The sequence below is a fragment of the Piliocolobus tephrosceles genome, chromosome 4 (genome assembly GCF_002776525.5).
Source record: "Piliocolobus tephrosceles isolate RC106 chromosome 4, ASM277652v3, whole genome shotgun sequence".
In the NCBI taxonomy this organism is placed as follows: domain Eukaryota; kingdom Metazoa; phylum Chordata; class Mammalia; order Primates; family Cercopithecidae; genus Piliocolobus; species Piliocolobus tephrosceles.
In genome coordinates, this window is record NC_045437.1 from 127,179,359 (window position 1) to 127,196,614 (window position 17,256).

The window sequence follows — 17,256 nt, forward strand, 5'->3', positions numbered from 1 at the left end:
TGTTAATCGACTATGTTTATCAGTAAGGCTTCTGGTCAACAGGTTTTTACTAAGTATTTGGGGAGTCAAGAATTATATAGTGGATTTTAGACTGTGCAAGGTTGATGCTCCTAAACCCATACTGTTCAAGGATCAAATATATAATATAACAAGGTTATACAGCTATTAATTTTTAGTTAAAAAAAATCAGTTGGCACAAATAGATACAATATCTGTAACATTCTAGAATGGGGTGGTAAGTTTACATTCGGGATCAAGTGTTAATTTTACTGTGTTTTATTTCAATATATATTAAACTATATTCTTTTGTATGTATCAGATGTTACATTAGAAGAATGTAATTTTTAAAAATTAAAGCAACAAAAGAACAATTAGTTTAGAAGTTTGGTCCTTACATTTAAAAAGGTAAGTAAATACAAGAAAACTAAGCATTACATGCCAGCAGTACATATTTATTATTATTCACGAATAGTGAAAAGACTTACAAGGCCCATTATTATGAGTATAACCACACATATGAAATATCACTTAGCGGCGACATGGGATGAAAAGGACAGTTATATATTTATATTAAAAAAATACACGTTTGCATTCAACATTTGCCTAGGAAAAAAATACATGTACACACGCTCTTTCAAGTGCTCCCCATAAACTGCTATAAAAGCAGGAAGCATCAAACTGTAGAAGATCCAATATACATAACATGTTGAAATATCTCAAGCATAAAAACTGTACGTAACTTGCAAAAATAAAGTTCCTTTCTTCAAACATTTTGATCTGAGCTCAAGCAAAGCAAATAATGAACACCAATTATTTTTATACCATTTCCCACAATTTAAAATAATCAACATGAAAAGGTCAACAGCTTCAAAAATCCTGAAAACATGGAGGTTATGAGAATGAACAATGCATTTCATCTGAAAAGTCTACAGCAGATCTGCTTCATCCTGGCTCTCAAATATTTAAGGATCATAATTTACTATACTCGAACTCCAAGTTTAGCCAGGACAAACAAAATGATAAAAAGAAAAATTACTGCAAACAGGGCAACATTGCCCTTTAGTTTCTTTAGACAATTTCACTAGTGCAAGAGCATCATTTACCTGAAAGCTCCTAAGAGTCACAATTAAAGTACTCATACAAAACTATTTCCTTTGTTCTTTAAAAAGTGCCACATACTATACTTCTCATTAAAAAAAAAAAAAAAACCCAACACAAATAAACTAATGAAAGACCGTTTGTCTCCATCTCTTGTCAATGAGGAAAGGCCAAAGTGATTCTTTGATTCCAATTCGAAATGGTGTTCGTTGGCCAATGCCCAAGGTCTCCAATTTGGAGCAGTCAAGCTGAGCATTTCTTGGACGCTGTGCTCCTAGGACAGGGCTGTCAGTAATCTTTAAAGAAAGATAAACAAAAAAATCAAAAGTAAGTGAAAGGTTATATTTGAGGGCTTTGTTCCCCCCGACCTTTTTTTTAATATGTATATATTCTTAAACAGAGATGAGATCTCCCTCCACTGCCCAGGCTAGTCTCAAACTCCTGGGCTCAAGGGATCCTCCTGCCTCAGCCTCCCAAAGTGTTGGGATTACAGGCATGAGCCATTGCGCCTGGCCATTTTGAGGTTTTATATTTGCTACTCATTTTTGCTCTTAGCATAAGAAATCTGGTTTGATCGTCCCTAGAAAAATAAACCAAATGCCTGTCACAATCAAAGACAATAATACATTTTCTACAAACTTCAATACTCATGATCTTCTCCATAGATGATAATTTCAAGAAAAGCAGCACTATGAACAGCCAGCATACAAGCAAAGTTCACTTTGATTAGTACTGAGAAATGAAGTTAACCAACACAGCAATAATATATACCATAGCGATGGATCTAGAGAAGGTTTTTAAAGCCATGTACTTACAGGTCTTAAGTGACTGCTGGGGAGGTTGAAGGCATCTGCAATTGCACATGCCATTTCATACTTAGTCATTTGTTCATTGCCAGACCAGTGAAAGGTTCCCTTAATTGATGGATCCTAAGAACAATGACACGATGAATTCAATAGCTTCAACTTTTTGAGTTGAGTAGGATAAAAGGTTTGACAAAAAAGCTTATTTAGAACAAGGTCCAGGAACTAAAATGCAACCCTCTTTTTCCGGAAAGCTCTCATCAAGGTATCTAAAATCAAGTTTTTACTAATACTCTCAGCAAAACACAAAAGAGCAATTTCTAGAATTTAAACCTTAAGAATTTTTAATATCAAAAAACGGCTCCAGTTTTACTTAATTGGTGGGAATATAAAATGTGATTACAGATTTTTATGAAAACAGTCCAATTTAATGAGTATTTTTAATTACCCTAAAACGAAAACTTAATAGAACCATTCAAGTTGAGCTAAACTTTCTTAAATATTGTCATGTTATATATTACAAAATATAATTCTCATGTATTAAAAACTGTGGTCATCCTATTTATATTCTAAACTAAATCAGTCTCATCTGTCTTTGTATGGATATTATATTTAATACTAACTTTTTCAAATGTGCTGGGATTACAGGTGTGAGCCACCATGCCCAGCCCCCAAAGAGTACCTTCTTAACAGGCATTAGGTGATTATTTTGAAGTTTTCTAACACTTTCCAATAAAAGAAATGATGGGGTCTATAGTACATAAGAAATAAATGTAGACAGAAGAGCATAATATTTTAATTCTTCAGGATTATAGTGTACTACATGTAAACCACTTTTATTTGGTCTAATAGTTTTAAAAAAGCACTTTTGGCTTTCACTCAGTAACACTCCAAGTATAGCTATGAAAGTTCAAGCATGGAAAAGACAAAGTGGACCTTTGCTAAGACAGGTCTCGGGAATCCTTCTTACCAGCATTCTCTTCTCTGCTAGCTGCCGGCACACAGTGGCCACATCTTTGACATGTGTGGGGAACCTCTGCTGCCAGTGATCCATGTTCGCTGACTTGTTGCTGAACTGCACTTTATCAAACATAACAGTCACAGCACTTTCTTCGAGTTTTTCAACTTCCCCATACAGAATAGGAATCCTCAAAACAGCAGCTCCTAGAGAAGAATAAAAGCAAATATTTTAAAGCTGACTGGCTCTTATATTTTGATGTAAGATACAAGGGTATGGATTTAAATAATATCAAAGTAGAAACCTTGCCTTTTAATTAAAAAAAAAAAAAACATAATGACACAGCTCACTTGTGACAATGTAATGTAAAAATAGTCAAGGCCAGGCGCAGTGGCTCATGCCTATAATGCTAGCACTTTGGGAGGCCAAGGCAGAAGGATCACTTGAGGCCAGGAGTTCAAGATCAGCTCGGGCATCATAGCAAAAATCCATCTCTACAAAAAATTAAAATGAAAATTAGCTGGGCATGGTGGCACACACCTGTAGTCCCAACTACTTGGGAGGCTGGGTGAGGCAAGAGGATCTCTTGAGCCTGGAAGTTCGAGGCTGCAATGAGCTATGATTGCAACACTGTACTCTAGCCTGGGCAACAGAGTGAGACCCTGCCTCAAAAATAAAATTAAAAACAGTCCAAGGCTGAGTGTGGTGGGGCTCATGCCTGTAGTTCCAGCACTTGGGAGGCCAAGGCAGGAGGACTACTTGAGCCCAGGAGTTCGAGACCAGCCTGGACAACATAGTGAGACCTCATCTCTACAAAATGTAAAAATATTAGCCATTCATGGTGGGAGGATCGCTTCAGCCAAGGAGGTCAAGGCTACAGTGAGCTGTGTTCCACTGCACTCCAGCCCAGACAACTGAGACCCTGTCTCAAAAAAACAAAAAAAGAAGAAAAGTCAAAAACACATTTGCTAAGTATGTTCTGTCATTTGGACTAGTTTTTATATATAAAAATCCTACATTATTATGATCATGAAACATAAAACCTATCATGACAACTAAATGCAATTAATAGTCTTTGGATGCTAGATTAAAAAACAAAAGCAATAAAGGACATTTTTGGCATAAATGAGAAAATTCTTAAATAGATTTGTATTTGATTACAGTATCATATTAATGTTAACTTTCCAATGTATGATAATTGCATTGTAATTATGTAAAGAACATTCTTGGTGTTAGAAGATAAAAGGTGAAGTATCTGGAGATGAAATTCAACTAATTATCAATGGGTCTGGCAAAAGCATACGTATAAAACAAATGTGACAAAACATTAAAATCTGTGAATCTATGTGAAGGGTATATGAGCGTTCACATTAGTTTTACAACCACTCATTAATATTTAGATTATATAACGGTCCCTGCTGATGGTATACAATAGTTAACATTTTAACTGCAAATCAAACATTTTCTTTTAAATTATATGACAAGAGAACTTAGATATTGCTATGGTTTGAATGTTTTTGTCCTCTCCAAAAATCCATGTTGAAACTTAATCCATGAAGCAACAGTGTTGGGAGGTGCGGCATTTTGGGAGGTGTTTAGGTGGTCATCAGCGCTCTGCTCTCATGAATGGATCAATGCCATTATAAAAGGGCTTGAAGGAAGGAGCACATCCCTTTCTGCTCTTCTGCCATGTGAGAACACAGCATTCCTGCCCTCTTGAGGGCCAGAAAGATCCTCACACCTTGATCTTGGACTTCTCAGCCTCTAGAACTGTGTGAAATAAATTTCTGTTCTTTATAAATTACGGAGTTGTTGGTATTCTGTTTTAGCAGCACGAAATAAACTGAGACAAATGTATTCAAGGATGATTTCAACAGAATAATTTGTAATACAAGAAAACTTCAAAAAAAACCTAAATGTCCGTTAGTAAGGTATTCTATGCTAGGGCTGCTTCTCAAGGCCATAGTACAGTCTAAGGCACTAGTTTTAGTGCAGGGGCTCATTAAATTAAATTCTATGCAGCCACCGATAGGATTAAGATATCCCAGAGCTCGCTCCACTTGTACTGAAATGCAAAGATGTTGAGGGAGAAAAAAACAGGTTATGAAACTACATGCACACATTTTTTGAAAATATGTAAAAATGCTTCCACACTTAATCACATTTGGTGTTTATCTCTCTAAGGCAGCATTTATGAGAACTTTTATTCTTAGTAATTTTACATTTTTTCTAAGGAGTGTACACTTTTTATATAAGGAGATGTGTATTATACACAAACTCACATATAGGAAAAAAGAAACGCCATACATGTAACAGAATGCTAACACATATAACAGAATACATAAAAACAAAATACATATACATATAACAGAATAACATACATATAAAAGAATACATATACAGATAACAGAATATCTCACTCTATTATACTGCCCTGTTTTCTGAAAATAAGTTACACAAAAGCTTGCATTACCTGACTTGTTTTCTGTGCGCAAAGATGAATACGTAAATACTGATAGCGGAAACTGTCTTGAAGGATTCAAAGTAGTTATCTCTTAGAATTTTTTATTTTTTGATTAAATATATTTTAATTTTTCTCTAATGAGTCATGTTCACTGACTAATGTTTTAAATTTAAAAACATTTATATGTATAGGTATAAAAGATTTTTAAAGTCTTCAAAAACAATCAGGGGCTAAAGAGATTACATCTTACCTAAATTGTTCTCCAGGACAGCCTTTTCTCCATCTAATTTTGTTTTGCCATACAAATTTAGGGGAGCTGGTACGTCTTCCTCTCTGTAAGGTGGATTTGTTCCATCAAATACATAATCTGAGCTAATGTAGATGAGAAATGCTCCAACAGCAGCTACAAAAAAAAGAAGACAAATCCATTAAATTTTTACATGATATTACTCTTTCATGGAATTTAGAATGGTTTTTCATGATATATAAAAACGAATAACCATCTACCAAACTTTAATTTTTAAAAACTCAGCAATCACTTATTATTTTATGAAAATTTTATAAAGTCATCATTACCTGCTTCCTTTGCTAAATTCCCAGAAGCATCCACATTAAGTTGAGAGGCAGCATCTGGCTGATTTTCTACAACATCTGGTCTTCTCTCTGCTGCACAATGCACTATAACATGGGGCTGGAAGTTAAGCATTGACGTCTTTTTAACTCAAAATAAAATGAAAGAAGTATTACAGCCTTCTTAAAATTAATTCAGAGAAAAATGTGCATTAAATCAACATTCCTTCAACTAAGAATAAATCATTGTAATTTCTAATGTAATTCTGTCATGCTGCTTCTTTTCCCTGCAAGGTTCAAACTTAAAATATTTATAGGGACTGAAAAGAGTATTTCATAATATGTAGACACACACCAGAAAAAAAACTGTCAACAACTGTATTTTTACTCTGTTGTGATGGCTCATGCATGTAATTCCAACGCTTTGGGAGGCTGAGGTGAGAGACTGCTTGAGGCCAGGAGTTCGAGATAAGACTGGGCAACATAGTGGTACTCGATCTCTACAAAAAAAATTAAAAATCAGCCAGGCGTGGTGGCATGAGCCTGTACTTTTAACTGATGTGGAGGCTGAGGCAGAAGGATCACTTGAACCAAGGCACTCAAGGCTATGGTGGGCTGTGATCGATCTTTTGTACCCCACACGCTGGGCGACAGAGTGAGACCTTGTTTGAAAATAAAACAACCGTGTTTCTAGGCTGGGCGTGGTGACTCAAACCTATCATCCCAGCACTTTGGGAGGCCGAGGAGGGCGGATCATTTGAGGTCAGGAGTTCGAGACCAGCCTGGCCAACATGGTGAAACCCCATCTCTACTAGAAATACGAAAATTAGCCAGGTGTGCGCAGACCTGTAGTCTCAGGTACTCAGGAAGCTGAGGCAGGAGAACTGCTTGAACCCTGGGAGGCGGAGGCTGCAGTGAGCTGAAACTCCACCACTGCACTCCAGTCTGGGGAACAAAGCAAGACTACGTCTCAAAAACAAAAACAAAACAGATTAAAACAAAAGTGTTTCTAAATCAAAACAAGTTTTATCCCCCAATTTGGACAGGAGGAAAGAGCTATCATTAATGCAATTAACATGATTTAAATATCCAATAAATCCATGTCAAAGGAAGAATAGTATCAGTGATACCAAAAACCTGACCCTGCTTCCTCAGCTCTAAAATGAAAATAACTATTTTGCAGAGTTGTGAGGTTTACAGTAACATCTGAAAACCATCTGCAGAGAAAGTATTACTTAGAAGGCACTCTATAAACATTAAGCTTTTTACAAAATACTTCATATTTGTCTTTGTCAACGTGTCAAAATTTAACTTTAAGGATTACATATGCCACGTCATACTAAATGAAAAAAATGCTACTGCATAATAGGTTATAGCTTTAGAGCTTTCAAGCATAGTAATTTCCTTGAGAGCAAGGATATTTTCTATATCATCCAGACAATTCTTAATATTGTTCATGTATATGTTAAAATAACCTAAATCATACCTGAAAATCATGAATGATGTGATGAACTGCATTAGAATCCAACAGATTAACCTGTTCAAATTTTGGTCTTGCTCTTCTAAAACCACAGCCAACAGCATGCCAATTATTCTGCTGAAATTCTTTGTGTACAGCTCTGCCAAGAAGCCCAGTGGCACCAGTAACCAGAACCCTCCTATTAGGGATGTTAACTTCCTCCTACAAGGTGAAGGGCGAAAGAAAGAGTTACTAACTTTGAAAATAATTCTCTCAAATAAATTAGTCACCATCGTTGTTCCCTAAATTTCTTAATTCTATGTATTTTGGTTCGTGTCCCATATCTGCAAGCCAATTCTAAGGTTAAGTTAGAGCCGGGTACCAGGCTCACACCTGTAATTCCAACACTTTGGGAATGCGAGGCAGGGAGATCCGTTGGGCCCAGGAGTTTGAGACCAGCCTGGGTAACATAGTGAGACCCGTCTCAATACAAAAAAAAAAGTAAAAATATACTTTATATTTATAAAAATAAATTTTTAAAATAAAAAAAACAGAAAACACACTTAAAAATGTAATAAAGTTAGAACAATGATTAATTAAACCATACAAAACACTGTATCCCTTAAGAAAAAGTTTTTGCCAGGCATGGTGGCTCAAGCCTTTAATCCCAGCACTTTGGAAAGCCAAGGCGGATGGATCACCTGAGCCCAGGAGTTCGAGACCAGCCTGGGCAACATGGTGAAACCCCATTCTTACAAAAGAAAAAAAAAAAAAAGCAAAAATTAGCTGAGCTACAGGTGGTGCATGCCTGCAGTCCCAGCTACTTGGGAGGCCGGGGTAGGAGGATCACTTGGGCCTGGGAGATCGAGGCTGTAATAAGCAAAGATCATGACATGCACTACAGTCTGGGGGACAGAGTGAGACCCTGTCTCAAAAAAAAATTTTTTTTAATTAAAAAAAAGTTATAATAATCTTTCCCAAGGAAAAGAACACAAGATGATATGCAAGGAATTATGTAGATTTATATTTCCTATGTTAACAGAAAATCCTAGTTTTATGATTGACAATGCCCAAATGAATAAACAGCAACTTTTTTTATACTTTTGCTCCAAGTACCTAAATAGTAAATAACATTACATTTTTCAGTTTATAAGACTTTACAATTTGTCTTGCTCCTATAGATATGACTGAAGGTGCTCTTTGAGTATCTAGAGAGAAATGTGTTTTAAGTTTACCTGTTTTAAGGCCTGATTAGTATTTGGGTCATATCTGCCAATATATTTACAAGCTGACATTTCTGGTCTTCAGATTTTAATCCCAAATGTTCTTTCAAGTCTCAATGATTTATCATACGTTGATGGACCCTAGGTAGCGAATTAATCAACATTTCAAAGGAATTTATGAGGAGGAAAAAAAACTTGGTCCTTACAACACTTAAATGCTTTCTAAGTTTAACCAAATTGGTAAATGGTCCTTAGTTAACCCGAAATTTACCTACATAGAATAGTTAAAATTGGCCAGGCACAGTGGCTCATGCCTGTAATCCCAGTACTTTGGGAGGTCGAGCTGGGCAGATCACCTGAGGTCAGGAGTTCAAGACCAGCCTGGCCAACATGGTGAAACCCCACCTCTTCTAAAAATACAAAAATTAGTCAGGCGTGGTCGCAGGTGCCTGTAATCCCAGCTACTGGGAAGGATGAGGCAGGAGAATTACTTGAACTCGGCAGGTGGAGGTTGCAATGAGCCAAGAGCGCGCCACTGCACTCCAGCCTGGGTAACAAGAGCGAGACTCCATCTCCAAAAAAAAAAAAAGCTAAAATTAATAAACACAAAGGATAAGAAAAAATATTTTAAGCAGATCTGTGTTGCTACTGTGAAACAAATAAATTCTTACACACAGAAATGAAAAAGAACCACTATTTAGGAAACAATTTAAATTCTATGTTTCCAAGCATAGTTCCAAAAATGTCCCTTCTTCCCAAGACGGCTAACACCAAATTTCCCACCAGGATCTTGAATAAAGTCAACTTTCACTATTAAAAAAACAAACCAGTTATTTTATCTCAAGAGTTGTTATAGTCACCTAATTCTGAGCTATCAAAAACTTTAAATACATATACAATAACCAAAGACCATTTAAAGCCCTTAGCTCAATTAAATTACTTAGCCGAATACATACATTAATAAAAAAAGGACACCAAAATCAAGTATTTCCAGCATATCAAAAACCTAAAATGAAAAGACCAACAGGGAAAGACAGTATAAAGGTAAATTCTTAGGATTATTTTTCCTTAGTTCAACGAATTTCAAGACATTTTAAAAGTTGAGAGCAATTTCATTCAGGCTGCGTTGCAAAACTTGGCTCTAAACCAATTGATCTATGAAAACAAGGATTTCAGCCAACAAAATATTTTCTTTGAAATTTGGCAAGAAAACAGCTCTACAAAGATTGAACTGTAAAGAGGAGAAAACATGCCAAGTCTAGTACAGATACAACAGACAAAACAATTTACACAGGGTAAATACTGTAAAGATTCCTGAAAAAATACTATGAAAGAGATAATTTGGTTTCTTCCAAGTTTCTCACTTTTTAGTTCACTGTAGGGAAGCAAAGGAACAAGTAACCACAGTTCGTAAGGTCAGTGGTTCTCAGGTTTCAGTGTGGATCAGAATCACCTGGAGGGCTTTTAGATCACAAAGGTCTGGGGTGGGACTTGAAAATTTGCAGTCCCAACAAGTTCCAACAAGTGATGCTGATCATTGTGATCTGGAGACTGCACTTAGAGGACAAGGATACTCTGAACTCCAGGAAAGTTCAAAGCTTTCATAAAAATATGTTTCTCTTATACAAGCAAAATAAAAAGTGCCATCTACCTTTCTCAAAATGACAACAGTACTTTTCCCCCTTAAAAAAGAAAACTTAAGCCGGGCGCGGTGGCTCAAGCCTGTAATCCCAGCACTTTGGGAGGCCGAGACGGGCGGATCACGAGGTGAGGAGATCGAGACCATCCTGGCTAACATGGTGAAACCTCGTCTCTACTAAAAAATACAAAAAACTAGCCGGGCGCGGTGGCGGGCGCCTGTAGTCCCAGCTACTCGGGAGGCTGAGGCAGGAGAATGGCGTAAACCCGGGAGGCGGAGCTTGCAGTGAGCTGAGATCAGGCCACTGCACTCTAGTCTGGGCGACAGAGCAAGACTCCGCCTCAAAAAAAAAAAAAAAAAGAAAACTTAAAATAGAAGCCAAAGCATTATACAATCCACAAAAGTTACTAAACAGTGAATTAAGATCTGGGTACTTCACCAATTCTGTGAAGTACACTTGTTTCATTTTAACATCTCTGTTAAATGAATTAAAAAAAAAAATAAATCTTAAGAACTGTCATAGTTTGGCAGTATTTTTTGCTAACTTAGTGCAACTTAAATAAGAGCCCAGATGATATTATAATTAAGAGCATTTTGGAGCTGATGCAGTGTTAAGTATAGAGAAGAATAAGGCTCTTTAGGGAATATAATAGGCTTAACTTAAAAAAGGAAGTGGAGTTGCAAGAGAAAATGCAACTTTATATCCTTATACTCCTAGGTTACTATGTAAGGCCTCCAGTGCGACCCGGCCTATTCATGTTAATTTTCAAACAGAATGCTGTGGAGTATCATTTCCATTTCAGTAAATGCTTGCACTTCAGATCCTCACTCTTAATAAAAATCTTCAGCACTGACATCTGACCGCTGGGTACTGTACACTGTTTCATATTTTTTTAAGGTAATTGTAGGTAATCTCAGCTACTCAGGAGGCTGAGGCAGGAGAATTGCTTGAACGCGAGAGGCGGAGGTTGTAGTGAGCTGAGATCGCACCATCGCACTCCAGTCAGGGGAACAAGAGCGAGACTTCGTCTCAAAAAAACAAAAAAAAGAAAACTAACATGTTATATGAGTGTATAATCATATTTAGTTGTTTTTAATAACAGCAGTTTGAGGCCAGGTGCCATGGCTCACACCTTTAATCCCAGTACTTTGGGAGGCCAAGGTGGGCGGATCACCTGAGGTCAGGGGTTCAAAACCAGCCTGGCCAACATGGTGAAACCCTGTCTCTACCAAAAATACAAAAACTAGTCTGGCATGGTGGTGGGCGCCTAAAATCTCAGCTACCTGGGAGACTGAGGCAGGAGAATCGCTTGAACCCTGGAGGCAGAGGTTGCAGTGAGCAAAGATTGAGCCACTGCACTCAACTGGGCGACAGAGCAAGAAGGGGGGGGAAAAAAAAAAAAAAGCTTGTTAGAAAAGGTATTTCCAAAGCGAGAAACAAGAAGTCCGGTGTTAAAGGTTTTGTCTACAGTAAAAAAGCTAAACCAGAACCTGAGTCTTCTTGCTTCTCTGGTCAAGTCAAATACACTGCATTTTGTCTCAATCCTTTGAACTAATATTTGGTTTCATAAATGATTACAGTTTTATCTGTTCTGCCACAAACTGGTGTTAAGAAGTTATTCTATCTCTATTGATCTAATTCCTCATTGGTACATGGGGGAGGCATTTAGACAAAATGACTAAGGCTCTTTGAGCTTTAAAGTTCTACATTTCTAACAGTTTCCATATTATTCCTACCACAAGGAGTCCGAATAGTTTCGTTTAAACAAGGTAACTTTTCCTCTGAATAAGCATTACTCCGAAATTTAAAATATGCCAAACAAATATCTCTATTTTTGAGCTCCTATATAAACAGTACTCTGCCTCTGACACTGTTTTGTTGGGGCTTTTTGGTTGGTTCTTTAGAAAAAGAAATATCCCTCTAAAAACTACTTTGGACCTGCACTCCATAAATTATTTTAGCTGTGCACAAGGAAGAAATGGCTGAACACTTTAAGAAACTCAGAATGAAAGAACAAAATACTATCTAGTTCACTCAAGGCACAATAAAGAGTTGATAATACTTTGCCTGAAGTCTACTTTTTCTCAACTTTTATTATATGGGGGAAAGTAGATCTAGTATCAGTTTAAGTTACTCTAAATGTATCTGCCTTTCATTGTCTAAACTCTGAAGTACGGAATTCAACCACTCCAAGGGACCAGATTTATGGACACCAAAAAAACATTTCTTGAAAAATTAAATACATATAAATAAATGTGGAGCTACTGTTATTATTCTATCTAATCGAATGATACCAAATTGTATAGGTAATGGGAGATATATGGCTCTTTCCGAATGGTCCAACACAGTTCTCTGGGACAGTGATTTCTACTGTAGCACACTTGCATTAATGTCTACTAAAAAATGCCTAGAAAAGTAAAGAATGGACTATTACTAATATGTGGAGGGGGGCTTCCCTAAAGTTCAGTGGTAAATGCCTTGTCGTTTTTGGAAACTTTAAACCTGGCACAGTTTCATGTTTATTTTTTAATTCCCCAGAAAAAAACTTTTAAGTAAACATGACTGGGCTTTACTTTTTAAGATTCTCTAACTACTTAGGTGGGACTGGTCTAACTCCTACTGTGACCCTACTGTGCTCCACAGACAGTATTACTAACAGGAACCACTCTAGGCTGCTTCTCTAACATTCACTATGAGACAGTTCCCGTTCTCATGAGTCAGTAAGCTTTAATTCTACAGGGTTTGACAGCAGTAAGTCTGTGCCAAGCTCTTCGTTGTTTCATTTTTAATGAAGGAAAACACGAAAAGCTATTTTCATTTTTATACTGAACTTCTTTTTGTGAAAGTAGATTAAGCTTTATATGCACACGTACACCGAATGCATACATATAAATGTAAACATACAAAACGTAACATGCACTCAGCACCGTCTGGAGGACCTACGAACATAGAGGTTTAACAGACCACTTAACTTTACCCTCAAAGAACCAACGTGATTTGAAAACCCTAAACCCTAAGTACATTTGGAAGCACGAAGACTGCATTAACAAAAACAGCCATCTCCAATAGAATATACTCTCTTCTCTCCAAAAGACATGGTCTGGGCATTAGCAGTGTTCTTATCCCCAGGGTTGGATGTGTTCTGTTGTCAGATTAATGCTGGAAGCCCTTAAGTGGAATGGAACAAGATGGGGCGGGGGTGCGAGGGGCACCAGAGATGGATCTTCCAATCATCATCATAATCTTCCTTCAGGGAAACTCCGTGGTGGTTCAAAGCCCGAGACAGTCACACAAACCTGTATCTGAATTCCAGGCTCCAACCTTACGGAATGAACGCGGGCCAATGTCTCACCCTCTATGCCTGTTTTCTCATCTATAAAATGAGGCAGTAACAGTATCTCACAGTGGATGATTAAAGTAAAGCCCGTCAAGCGCATAACAGTGCTGAGAACTTAGAGTTCAGTAAGTTGTCATCTCCAGCACTGTTATTTGTGTGAAGTCACCTTTTCCTGTTCTTTCTCAAACCTACGAACTTGTAAGATCGAGGAATACGAACCAAAGATGAAGAAACGGGGAAAAACAAAATCAAAACAGAAACAACTCTGAAAAACCTCTTTGTCGTCAGGAGCAGAGACTGAACTCGAGAGTAAAACCTCCACCTACTTGCTTCCTGCCGCAGTGGCTGGAAGAAAAAAAACACTGACCCGTGTGCGCCGAGATAAACAAACTCGGTGGCGCCCCCCTCGGATCCGGGGCTGGGAGGGTGGCGGTGAGACCACTCCCTGCCTGAGGCTCTGACCCGGGCGGAATATGCCTGGAAAGCCGCCCGAGCCCCGGCGGCTTGTCCCCCTCGGCGCCCCCGCTCCCACCTGAGACGCCCAGGCCGACTCCCTCACCTCCACCAGCCGGCAGCTCCCGGGAACAAAGTGTATAGAGAGCTCTTTCTCCCGCCCCACCATGCCCGCCGTCTTCACGCCGCAGCCTCACCGGCCGCCACCTCCTCCAACCCAGGATCGACGCGGGCCTCAGCTCAGACGCCCTCGGCCCGCCTTCCCTAGGCCCAGAACGACCCCGCTCGCCGCTTCCGGCTTCCGCTGCCATAGCCGCGCCCGTTGATTGGCCAAGTTCTGCCGACGCCCCAGAAAGAGGAAGGGCACGCGCAGTCCGCCCCCAGCCCACGCGCCCGTGGTTAAAGCTACACACAAAAGAAAGGCCCTGACCTTAGGCAGTGAATTCAGGTTTTGTTTCGGAGATTTTATTTGTGTGCTTTTTCGTCTACTTTTTTTCTAGTTTTTCTTGACTCGGGAAAAGATTAAACTGGATCGCTTTGAGTTTCAAGTTTGCAGACTGCTTAGTGCATGAGGATCGACTGAGCAACAGATAAAGTAGAATAAAAAGCATTTTAAAGTCATGGGGGCGGGGGCGGGGGCGGAGGTGGTTAGAGCATAATGGACACATCTCTAGAGCCCTAGGTGTGGGTTTTAAAGATTTAGAAAAAGGCAAGGAATTCAAAGAAAAAGGTTGGCGTCTGAGCCATTTGTCTTCCTGGATGCTTAAAAAAAGAAAAAACCTGTGTGTGAGATTTCAAAAATGTAAAACTATTTTTAATTAAAAATAAAAAGTTGTGGGGGAAAGGAAGATGAACTACTTAGGTACCTCTTCAAAATGCAGGTCCTTGGACTTTACCCATAATTACATAAGGAGAAACGAGCCCGGGGTCCGGCTTCTTAACGGGTTTAACCAGAATCAAGCCCACCCTTTGAGAAACACCGCCTCGGGGACTGCAGGATTGGGCCACGCGAGTCCAGCCTTGGTAAGCACCGAGAATTTAAGCAGCAGTGTGTAATAGCTGGGCGTTCTACCACCTTTTAAAAGTCAATCAGCCCTAAGTGCTGATGCCGACTTATTTCCCTTCCAGTTCAAAATCGCAGAAAGTTCCCACCCGGGTCGGACGCCTGTGAAATTTATGCAGAAAGTAAACCCTGGCACAGGCCGTGTAGGATTTGCCAACTTTGCACCGAATAGTCCAACGGTTCTTGTGTGCCCAGGATAGCAAGCTCTAAAGGTCGCCCACAAACGTGACCACTGCTTGGATTTTCCTAGGGCCTTTCCCCGTCTCCTAATCCTTTTTGGTTTATTTTCAAACTAAAGACTAAGCAGCCTTTTAAAGAAGTTTTTCCACGTCAGAACACCGTGACTTTCCTTTCTCCCCCACCCCCAACAAAAACTCATTTCCTCATTCGTGTAAATGTAAGTTTCTCTAGAACAGTAATCGAAGACAGCCTGAGGTTTCTTATTTTCCGATTTTTTTTTTTTTAAATACAGGCTATTACTGTTCATCACTTTAGCATTATTTAGGGAATCCTTGAGGACTGCCCCATTGCTAAACAAGTATAATCCGGGGACAACAAAGAAGAGGGCGGGAGGAGGGCCGGGGGTAGCAGCCAAGATCATCTTCATACTCCTCTCTTAAAAACTGGGAATTCGGTTTAAAGTTTCTAGTCGCAACACATGATGTAATCTTACCTTACATCTCTATGGGAGAAAAGAAAACTAATTCTTCCTTCTTCAACGAGAAAAAGGTTTAAGGGCAAGCATATGCAATTAGCATTCTGATTCTCAGGGCAGCCTAGCCTTGAGGAACAGAAAGACTTTAACTTGGCTACTTTTGAGAATCTGACTTGATACTTTCCTCGTAAAAGTTGGGTACAGTTCTAGGGGCATATGTTTGGATATGGTTTTTAATAATTTTCTTTAATGATGGTAGGGTCTATGCGAATCAAACGCCATTCTTACATAGACAATGTACAACTTGGTGTGGTGGTGAAGTCTATATATTTAAAGAGAGCAGCCTGAAACTAAAAGTTATGTTAGCAGATTAAATTAATACAAAGACAAAGAACATCTGGAACACACAACTACAGATAGAAACCTTATTTATGTAGAAACTTTATATACATAATTGCATTTAAAATGGTAAATGAAACTGCAATTCTGTCTTGCATTTTACTCTTGTCAGCTAATGAGACTTAGCTGAGTTCTTCATAACCTGGTTCTCTAGGTCAGTAACTCAAGTTGGCTTATTCTTCCTTGTCCCGAGGTTATGTTTTAAGGAAATGAATGACACCCGTTTCTATTTTCTTTACACAACAATTGTTTTTAGCAGGCGTTCACTGGAATGCTTTTAAAGCATCTCTTACTCTAGAATGCTTCATTTCTTGAATTGCTAGTTCTTACCTGCTCCATGTCCTCTGGCATTTCAGGCATGACTCCAGAATTATTTCAGGAGAGCAGATACGGGATGGGTCTTAGCCTCTGCCTTCTCTTGCTGGGTCTTTGTTCGCTGCTGCCTGCAGAGAGCGCAGGCACGCCAAAACGTGAGGCGCAGCTTCACTTGACCTTTTAAATTAGCATTTTGATTCCGATCCCGGAATCTCGTGCAGTTTTCCCACATGGCAGTAAGCTGGTAGCTGATTCCCCGTGGTAGTCTCGAAAATACCCAATGAGAAGTTTCATGTTTAATTGCCAGTCAAGCCTGGGTCTATTTGCAAAACTATTTGGTAGAACTGTTTAACAAAAACAAAAACAAAAACCCAACAACTTCCTGTCAAGACTGGTTGTAGTTTTCTCTTGCGGAAGAAAAGTGAGCCACGCTTTTGGAAAGCACACAGATCATGCAGTTGATTCCTGTTCTAAAAGGCACAGTTTTCTGTCATTTTATTTAGTTACATCTTATTGCAACAGATTATGTTTAGTAAAATTCTGCAGTGCTTTCCCTTCCCAGCGCTTTTTAATTATTTCAAAGGAGGGTAAAAGGCGGTGGTGGTAACAGCACGCAAGAAGTAAAATGCAACGGGTGATTTCCATTAATACTACGCTGCCCTCTGAGGAAATGGTAGATGGAGTGGACTTAAGTTTCACAAAGCATTAAGGACTTTTAGATAAGTGATTTCCAAACCTGCCTGCACCACAGAACCTAAGGAATGAAATCATTCTCTAGGAGCGAAGCCCCGTAATCTGTTTTCAAAGACTTTGAAGGGT

General features: G+C 38.8%; 1 protein-coding gene across 4 annotated transcripts; it reads right to left on the bottom strand.

Moving 5' to 3' along the window:
- Positions 1-250: 250 nt before the first annotated feature.
- MAT2B (methionine adenosyltransferase 2B) lies at positions 251-16,805 on the bottom strand. 4 transcript variants are annotated; one of them, XM_023218888.1, is made up of 8 exons: positions 16,453-16,589; positions 8,588-8,716; positions 7,380-7,574; positions 5,900-6,014; positions 5,574-5,726; positions 2,872-3,065; positions 1,914-2,027; positions 876-1,394 (listed from the first exon to the last, which is right to left on the bottom strand). In XM_023218888.1, exons 2-8 carry the CDS (start codon positions 8,645-8,647, stop codon positions 1,224-1,226), a joined length of 1,002 nt encoding a protein of 333 aa, XP_023074656.1. In that variant the 5' UTR covers positions 8,648-8,716; positions 16,453-16,589; the 3' UTR covers positions 876-1,223. The 4 variants fall into 4 exon arrangements, with proteins under 4 accessions (XP_023074657.1, XP_023074654.1, XP_023074656.1 ...); XM_023218887.2 differs by lacking the exon at positions 16,453-16,589 and adding an exon at positions 14,112-14,261; XM_023218889.1 differs by lacking the exon at positions 8,588-8,716 and having other exon boundaries at positions 251-1,394; positions 16,453-16,805.
- Between the last annotated feature and the right edge of the window lie 451 nt (positions 16,806-17,256).